General features: G+C 39.3%; 1 protein-coding gene across 1 annotated transcript; it reads right to left on the bottom strand.

Annotated features, from left to right (window-relative positions):
• Positions 1–8,646, bottom strand: ddx49 (DEAD (Asp-Glu-Ala-Asp) box polypeptide 49). Its single transcript, XM_022205961.2, has 13 exons — positions 8,377–8,646; positions 7,645–7,768; positions 7,149–7,234; positions 6,652–6,773; positions 5,495–5,682; positions 4,381–4,521; positions 3,981–4,056; positions 3,540–3,616; positions 3,299–3,396; positions 3,123–3,197; positions 1,074–1,162; positions 478–549; positions 1–272 (listed from the first exon to the last, which is right to left on the bottom strand). Exons 1-13 carry the CDS (start codon positions 8,489–8,491, stop codon positions 96–98), a joined length of 1,440 nt encoding a protein of 479 aa, XP_022061653.1. The 5' UTR covers positions 8,492–8,646; the 3' UTR covers positions 1–95.
• Positions 8,647–10,143: the final 1,497 nt, after the last annotated feature.

Raw genomic sequence — 10,143 nt, 5'->3', positions numbered from 1 at the left:
TTCTGTTTTCACCGTATGAAATTTATTTTCAGATTCAACAAATGTTACAGGTACTGTACAGAAATGAAACTTGCAGTATATACATGAAGCAGTTTTCACGCCGCAGCCTGCTCTGCTTTTTTCTTTTTGTTCGGTTTTCTTTCCATCGGTTTCTTTTTCTGCTGTCCCTGTTTCTGCCTCTGAATGCTCTCCTGGACTTTCTGCTTGAACTTCTTCTTCTGATTCCTGATCTTCTCTAGTTCGGCCTTCCTCTTGGCCTCCAGGTCTGGATCCTGAAACAGCAGCAGGATCACAAATTAAAAAGGAACTTTCTTTTTTAATTTACCCGAGTCCTCAAAGCTTAGTTTTGAATCGGGAACATTACAATCAGCCTTTAATTCCTCTTGGTTCACGTTCTGTTAGCTGTGATTATTCAGGGTTCACTTCATGTTCACACTGGTGCCAAACAGAAACGGAGAAATGTTTTCATGTACTCGCCTTCCCCTCCAGAATCAGCTGTTTCCTCTTGTTGATCTCCTTTTTCTCGTCAAAGTCCGTTGATTCAAGTTTCTGTAATGCAGTTTACAGTCAAAACAATGCCAATCTAGTAAGTCAAGTCAGTGTTACTCAAAGAACCGCATTTAAAGCTACAACCACTGAACCAAAATGCTTCCCAGTAGAGATTAGACTGGTGCTGCAGTTTAAATGAACAAGTTTAATTATTACGATTAAGACCCAACAGTGTTGTTAATGATGTGAATTTGCCTGAGAAGTGTAATTATTTTGGGTGAGACCCTACAAATACAAATTTACCTGACTAAATTATATATCAGAGTTGCTACCAGCACCATATAAAATACAATTAAACCCAATGGATTCAAAGGTTCTCTGAGCAAACGTGATGAGATGATGTGCCGTCTTAAACATCTACAACATCCAGTCTGACAAATCCAAACAACTCAGTCACTGTGTAAACCTTATGCAGTGCTTTCATAGTTGTGGTTGTAATTTTTGGCCTGTTCTGTCATTTTAATCTAATCTGTTGTGCGCTGAAACAACACGAGGTGAGATATGAAAAGAAGAAACACTCGTACTATTTCACACTCCCGCCGTGTGACGTTGACCTGGGTGAGGATCTTCAAGACTTCTTTCTCCTCCACAGGATATTCTTTCAGTTTGGTTTCTGTTTAAAAAAAAAAAACACATGCCAGTTATGAACCATTTTTTGAACAAACTTGTACATCTCCTAAGGAAGAGGTCATGTATCTGTCCAGGAGCTGATCATATGACCCGTCTTCTGAGCTTTTTGGATTGTAGTAAAGGCAAATACAGTGGGGCAGAAAAGTATTTAGTCAGCCACCTATTGTGCAAGTTCTCCCACTTAAAATGATGACAGAGGTCTGTAATTTTCATCACAGGTACACTTCAACTGTGAGAGACAGAATATGGAAAATAAATCCAGAAAATCACATTGTAGGATTTTTAAAGAATTTATTTGTAAATTATGGTGGAAAATAAGTATTTGGTCACCTACAAACAAGCAAGATCTCTGGCTCTCACAGAGCTGTAACTTCTTTAAGAAGCTCTTCTGTCCTCCACTCGTTAGCTGTATTGATGGCACCTGTTTGAACTCGTTATCTGTATAACAGACAGCTGTCCACAGCCTCAAACAGTCAGACTCCAAACTAAATCCAAATTTATCATTAAAGTCCCAGCTAGTGATGGTGAGATGAAGCCTCATGAGGCATTGAACCACTTGAGCCCCACGTCACTCTCGAGACGCACAGACCAAAATATCTCAACAACTACTGAATCGAATTGCCAGTACATTTTGTGCAGATGTTGATATTTCTCACAGAATGAAACCTAATGACCTTGGTGATCCCTTGACCCTTTTTCTCTTGTCACCATGAGGTCCACATTTGTAGATTGTGGCTAGTAAAATATTGCAACTATTAAATGGATTGCCATTAAACTTTGTACAAACCTTAAAAGGGTTCATTTCTTGAAGCTTCATGAGCACACAAAACCACCTACTGGTCAAGTGTATAATCACAGGCAGCTGTATCTGAACCACTTGCCTGATGCATTGAATCATTGTTCATTATAGCTGTTGGGAATGACTATGAAAAACAAAAAAATGTATGATCAAATAATTTCTATAGATAAATGATCACATATGTGTATAATAAAATGTATTTTCATGTATTCTGTGTGTGTAAATTTTCCCCAATGTGGTAGTATCGTATAATGTAGCAGGTTGTGTAATAATGTCTTTCTGTCACCTTAGGAAAATGGCATGGCCTTATGCAGGCAGAGGACAGTGAAAGTGCTTGTGGAACTAGGAAGATTGTACTAAATATGCTTGTATAACTTAGACAAGGATGTACAGGAAAGGGGAGACTTAATTCATTTTATTCAGAAGTAACAGGTTTTCAACAGTTTCTGGTTTTAAACGATTCCTTTTTTTTGACACACATTAAACACCTCACCTTTGACTAAAATAAGAAACGGTGAAAAATACACTTTCTTGACAAGCAAACCTAATGTGTCTGTAATAATGTTAGATTTAGCTTACCTTATTAGGAGTTAAAAAAATCAAAATGTTCCCACACGGGAAATTTTCCACTTCCTGGTTGGCTCCATCCTATCACCTATCTTTCTCTCCTCACGCTCCTAAATCTCCAAACTCTCTCTCTCTAAACTCTCCAAACCATATCCAAACTACATAAACACTTTCCAAACTCTAGTATCCAGACTACCAAAACTCTATCCAAACTATCCAAACTCTCAACTGACCACAACGCTCTATCAAAACCCACATTTTGAACGGAGCCTGAGGGGTTAATCCTGCTGTCAGACCTCACGGCAAAATCTGAACCACTTTCCGAAGCAGTCACGTGGTTCAGCCAGGCAACGAGGCTTCGGACGTCATCATTTTTGGCTCCTCCCCTAAATGAAACAAGCCTCGATACGCGCTTCGTGGAAACGCCCCCTCCATTACTCAACACACGCTTCGAAGCCTCGGCACATCTCGTAACATCACTGGTCCCAGCCCCAGTTTTTACATTATTGATGCGAAGAGTTCCATAAAACATGCAGCAGTGTAAAGGTGCTCTATCAAAGCTCCTGGTGTGACTCACCAGTTTGCTCTTCAATGGAGTGAACCAGGTGGATGTCGTACTGAGTCACCAGCGTGATCGACACTCCGTTCCTGCCTGTAGAAGCAGAACATGTCACACACGAGCTGTGCACGTACAGAAATCCTCCTTGGAAAACACTGGAGGTAAGAAATGATCTTAACCAGTAAAACCACTACCTGCTCTTGCTGTTCTTCCAACTCTGTGGATGTAGATCTTGGGGAGGCCTGGGGTGTTATGGTTAATGACAACTTGGACAGTGGGAATATCCAAACCCCTGCCCATCAGGAAAAAAAAAACCAGCATGATCTGGACTGACAGCAGTCTACAGCTGCATGTAGGAGGGATTTCAATTTAAAACTCTGTGTTGCAACTTTAGAAAGGAGTGATTCTGTTTAAACACAAAGTAAACTTTCCTACCTGGCAGCAACATCAGTCGCAATCAGGATTTTGTAGACGCTGGCCTTGAACTTGGAGAGGTTTGCAAATCGTTGTTTCTGCAGAATATAAACAACAAGCTCGTTTATCTGGTGTAATCCGCTTTAATCCCTTATGGTTTCTATATTATCACCGAGTTCTCAATCTTTCTGTCCCTTTAGTGAGACAAATTTAATTCCACATCCAGCAGAAACTGAGGAGTTCTAAGATTTGATGCATCACTGTGTTGGAGGAAATCTCTTCTCACTTTTATCTCGCACAAAGCAAAGCAAAGTCAAGTTCTTTGTCGGCGCAGACTTAATTGACCAGTAAATTAGATTAGAATACAGCTGTCACTCCTGCAACACGACCCTCAATCGTCCTTCAGCAGTTCACTGAAATGTGTCTGATGATGACGCAGGTTTTGCTGTGCAGACGAGTCACCTGTTTCATCATGGAGTGCAGGGAGATTGTTGGAAAGTTAAATTCCCGCAGCATCATGGTGAGGATCTGGCAGTTCCTGAACAAGAATGACAACTTATTTAATGCCATTAATCTTTTCACATCAGCCCAAATCATCAAAAAAGCAAACCTTGCTTCACTTGGCATCTTGTGTACAAAACTAATTATTTTTGTATTGTTATTCACATAATTAAACAGAAATTAAAAGATTTACATTATTTTTTATGTAGTTGTCACACAAATAGAAACTTTGTGCTGATATGAACTGCAGTCCATGTAAATGATCACTGCATGCTGCCTTACTTGTATGATCTCTGCACTAGATTGAACTACTACTCTGTAAAGGTGCATGTTTCCTTCAAACCACTTGTGTTCTTCTTACTTGCATGTGTTGGTGAAGATGATAATGGACCAGTCGTCATGCTCATCAGTAAACGTCTGGATCAGGTGGACCAGGTAGGCGTCCTTCACTTTCTCCGGGGTGAGGATGTATCTCTGGTCCAGCTCCTCCACGGTGCGTGTTCTAACAACAGCATAACAAATCACTACAACCTGTTCACCAAATACATTCTAGACTGACAGAAAGAAGAGTCCATAGAGGTAAAGGACCTGTGAAGAAGGCTATGAATTTAAATTTTCTCCTGTTGATGGTCTCGTATCAAAACGCTGCCTTAATAAATTCATGTTTGCAAGTTAGTGTGTGGGACACTGATTCTGTATGAATTTAGGATTCACAAGAAGTGTGTGCTGAAGATTGAATGTTATTAACTCTGTAATGATGCAGTCAAGACGCCTTCATGTTCAGCTTCAGCACAGCACTCAAAAATGTCTGTGCATTGTCTGTTCATACAGAAGAAAACTAAACTCATTTTCCTGCCCACACCAGAGCTGTGAGTCATGAAATCATTTCACAAAAATTACAGAAAATGAATCCCAGCCACACATAAACCTCTGACAGCATGAGGTAATATGAAAAGGTGAACAAAGACGATAACAGTGTGCCTCAGCTCAGTGTAACAACAACAATACAAGCCCTGGTAACAATCTGTTCTCTGGTAGAAACTGGTTACATCTGGATTCTTCCCTCAGTTAAAGTTTGGTGTCACCAGTCTAACACTTTTCATTCAGGGACACAACTCTCTAGGAATATATCTGAGACACAATCACGCAGAGAGACAGCCTGAAAATAGCTTAATCATTTGTAAATCTACCACACTGCTCAGTCAGCCATGCATAACTCTCCAGCTCCCATTATTTGCACGACTCTCACTTTTACGTCTGAAAGTGTTTGTGCGAGAAATGCAGTTGCTTCTCACATCAGATCTGATCTTCCAATCTAAAGCTCCTTTTTCAAGAGCAGCACGTAAGATTTCAGAGAGAGAATCCATCTGAAATGAGGGACAAAAATCTGGCCCTGAGTGTTTTTACTGCGGGTCAAAGCTGAACCTGTAGAGTTTCTAAATATTGCTGTGAGCAGACAGCAGCAGGTTACTCACTCTGATGTGCTCTCCCAGAAGAAAGGCTTGTTCATGGCGATGCTCTTCAGCTCCTGCAGGGTGTCAGTCAGCGTGGCGCTGAACAGCAACGTCTGCCGTTTGGCTGGTAAAATCCCCATAATCACCTCCAGGTCTTTGGTGAAGTCAGTGCAGCCCTGCTCCAGCAGCCGGTCGGCCTCGTCCATAATCTGACACAGAAAATCGGAAGACGTCACAAACCGTTAATGGCTGAAAGACAGAAGAAACAATAGATGACAAAAAAATGATCATAATGTCTAAATGTTTTTTATGGGTAAACTGTTCACAGAATTCTTCAAATACACATCACTGTTAAATTCTTTATATATATTTCTTTAAAGGGACCCTGTCAACTATTCATAACACTGATTCCATCACTGGATTGTGCTCTTTTTGTCAAGTCTAGCCAGACAAGTTATTACATAACTGAAAGTGTAGCAGTGTATTTTAAAAGGCTTAAAATAAAACAGTATCTTGCATATTATGATGGTTCTAATGCATTATAAGTTGTAGGTGAGAAATAAAGCATCAGCTTCCACACAGGAACGTACCTTCTGCACAAATGACAGCTTACTAGGATGTGTGATAATATCAGTATCTGCTGATAAAGGCTTTAAAATGAAATATCAGCGTTGCCTCATATTGAACACTGATAGGCAGATAACGCCTGTCAGGCTAAACATTCACAGTTATGTTTGAAAATGTTCCATTAAAATAAATTTGGCATGTTTTAGATGTAAGTTGAAGTAGATTTGTTTTTTGCCTGCCGAGTGTGTGCATGTAAGAAGCTGTCTGCACCTGCCAGTGGATGTCACTTTAAGAGCAGGCATAATCATAAGTTAACCCTGGTGTCGTCCTGCAAGGAAAAACTGACCCAGGTTAAAGTTTGAAAATGTTGGGGGGAAAAACAATTTCAGTAAAAATTCCAATGTCCATATTTTCAACATTTTGTGAAATCTTTAATCATTTTTTGGTGGGAAAAAAAAGAAATGTTAAAAATGTTTCTTAAGAACATCCACATAAAAATTAAGCTTATACACAGTGCGGCTATCTGGACAACGATACACTTATTGTCTGGTCTGAACTTAGTCTGAATGTAATCCAAAAAAAATCTTCTTCTTGGTGTTTCCAGGACTCACCAGGAACTGGATCTTGCTCATGCTGAAGGTGTTGGAGCTGCGGATGTGATCGGCCAGGCGGCCCGGCGTTGCTACAACCACATGAGGTTGGTTGGACAGCTCCAGAGCCTGACTCACCATGTCTGTCCACAACACAGCAGAGTCAGTGTCAGCACAGCAGACAGGCAACAGACACCATAAGCAGGAAGGCCATCGTATCAGGCAGCAATGTTTACTATTATTTTAGGACATGGGTGTTGAAAAAAGCTTAAACTATGAGATGTATCTGAAGTAGCTCCTTCATAATTCACAGTTTGAGCTTAAAAATATAATTCTTGCATACACTCTTATGTACAATTGTACAAACGCTCAATGTGCAATTAAACACCTAATGGAGGAAAATGATGCACAGACTACATTAACGTCAGCTGCAGCTCCACTCTGAGATCTCACTGAAAAACCCATTAAGGATTCTAAAGATTCTAATAGACGTTTCTTGCACTGATGCCCACACTTACCCATTCCACCGACGATGATGCAGTCTCTCAGTCCCAAAGGCTTCCCCAGGACTCGAAACTGCTCTGCGATCTGATAGGCCAGCTCCCTGTGTGACATCACATTTACAGCATCATGAGTTGAAAACAGGGAATCTTCAAAAGTTTAAACATATTTTTCAATTAAGCATCATCACCATTATACATTTGATATAAACAAATTTGAAATAATAATTGACTTTAGGCTTTTAAGATATCCAAAAATAGTACATTTTAAATATATATTCATGGGTTTGAAAAGAGACTGCATTTCTTTTTCTTGATTTCTCAGAAACATTACTTTGGACGTGAAGCTGATTTACAGCTGACATGCCAAGGGCTTGAATATTTTGGCTGACAATCTACTGTAACATCAAATAATACAAATTAAATTATCTGAAGTGAATAGCAATGTTCAGGAAAAAGAGGCACTTCATATAAAGCGTAAAGTGAATCTGTGTCCCCTGCTGACAGCTCTGACCTGGTCGGAGTGAGCACCAGGCAGAAGATGCCATAAGGCTCCTCTGAAAGTTTCTGCAGCACCGGCAACACAAACGCTGCTGTCTTCCCACTTCCAGTCTTGGCACAGCCCATACAGTCACGACCTGTTTGGCAGAACACACATCATCCATCTACACCGAGTTCTGGCTCACTGACATACCAAGCGGCCGAGCCCAAACCCAATTCAAAAATCTGATAATTTATTGTATCTTGGCTTATCCTAATTTTGACGCACTATAGGTTCCCAAGTTTAAACATTTTATGATCTAGGGGTAGTTATGATAAATTCGTCTGGACTTTGATGGAACAGATTTTGACTTGGTTGTAAACCTCTAATGTGTATTTTAAAGGAAAAACTTGTAAGCAGTTGCCTCGTTTCCGACCACTGAAACATCATTTAAAAGAGCTGATTATTCGGGTTTGATTTAAGCCACATTCCGAAACGAAAAAAGTTTACTAAGTCTTTTATTATTTATCACCTTCTGGGTGTTTATCTTAGCTGATTAGCGTTGGCGTTACATTGATATGTTTTTGAATGGGGATCTGCATTAGTTGTGAAAACTGCGGGTTCGACCGAGTAAAAGCAGTCATTGAGATATTTACATTCAAGTTAGACAGTCAGGTGATATACTTCTAAGCCAAAGATTTGCTACAGCCATAGATCGAATATAAAACACGTATCATACAGTGTTTGCTCACGGTTCTGTGTTACCTTCTAGTATAGCTGGCATGCAGTTTTGCTGGACAGGAGTAGGTTTGTTGATTCCCAGCTGTTTACACTGTTTAACCAGCCAGTCCGACAACCCCAGCGACGAGAAGTCCCCCATTTCTGATCCACTTCTTCTTCTGAAGCGTAACGAGATATTCAGTGGAGGTGTGATGGTAAAATATACAGTAAAATACACTATTTAGTCGTCAAGTCGCACATCCTCGTGTGTGTGTCGCATTCACGGTCGCCGGATGATTACGTAACAACATGGCGTCTTCTTCGCTGCAGACCATAGATATGAACATTGTCGTTGCAGACTCTTTTGCGTAGCTTCCCCTCTGCTGGTCAAATGTAAGTACAGTCACCAAACTGTTACTTTATTATTACTAAAAAGAGGCTGTTCAGTGGTTTAGGTTTTTGATCCTGGATAAATGTAACCTCTGCTGTCGATAGTCGGTGAACAGCCTGATGTCAGACCTGCAGAACGTTTGCTGCACTGTAGCTTATTTGAAGTTTATTCAACTTAGAAGTTTAAGTTCCCCTGCTGCCCTAAAGATGTGAGTAAACTGCATTTCTGATTAATTACTTCAAAAATATTCTTTGAGTTGTGAAAATGCAATCCAGCCAAGTTACATTAATGTAAGTTGATAAGTTAAATTAACTTAACATATTAAGCAGAATCAACGTGTCCCATAGACAGTCATGACCCACAGACTTGCTTTAGTTTAACATTTTTAATGTTTCAATAGTTTCTTCTGTATTTAACGCTGAAAACTTACAACCTCTCCAGTAAAGCAATTATTTATTTATTCATTTATTTATCAAACCTGAGTCGGTACTAAAACAATGTATGGCTGTGCTCCAAATGACTACTTTTGCAGAGGCATGGGCCAGGAAAGCATGTTGGCTCGCATACTGCAGAATCTGACCAGATGTGGCAGAATATTGAGGTATTTTCTGGTATATTGCATTTGACACGCAATGTTATGATTCATACTAAGTCATTTTCTGGCATATATCATATATTATGTTAGTATTGATATTTCAACACATCCTGTGAAGCTGCTTCCTGTAACAAAGAGATAAATAATAAGTCTACAATCATAGACTGAATTCAGTATTAAACATTTTAATGGTGAGTGTCGTTTTGATGATTATAAAAAGAAGCAACCATAACTTAATTTTACAAAGTTTCCACCGTGCCTGTGTTCTCAAACTACAAACACACAAGAGCCTCTTTAGAATTTTAACTCTGAAACAATACATGCTGTTAAGTTTGCCTATAGACCAGTTCTGTTTCTTAAAAACTTTATGAAATCCTTTCTTCCACTCAACATTTAAAGTCAAAATGCATCAAATCTAAAGTGCTCTGGAACTACAAAACAAATACATATTTTAAGTTCAGTTAACTAGGAATTCCAACAAAAAACCCCATATATTTACACTGAGTAACCAATAAAAGATAAGTTGACTTGACAGAATTTCTTAATTACGTTTTGCATTATGGAACCAGTGGCATCATTAGATCTGGGTGTCTGAGGCTATTGCCCTGCATGTTTTATGAATAACCCTTTTATTGTTTTATATTAAAAATTTAGAATAATCCCTTTGTTATGAGGCACAAGTAACATTTTTATATTACTGTCCACTGGTACATAAATAACAATAAGCTATGATAGTAAATCAGATATTCATTATTACTAACATGGGAAGTGGGAGACAAGCGTAATATTAATTGAAATCAAAATAACACCTGAGGTAAGCAAAAGT

The sequence above is a fragment of the Acanthochromis polyacanthus genome, chromosome 4 (assembly GCF_021347895.1).
Source record: "Acanthochromis polyacanthus isolate Apoly-LR-REF ecotype Palm Island chromosome 4, KAUST_Apoly_ChrSc, whole genome shotgun sequence".
NCBI lineage: Eukaryota > Metazoa > Chordata > Actinopteri > Pomacentridae > Acanthochromis > Acanthochromis polyacanthus.
This window is presented reverse-complemented; position numbering and strand designations above follow the sequence as displayed.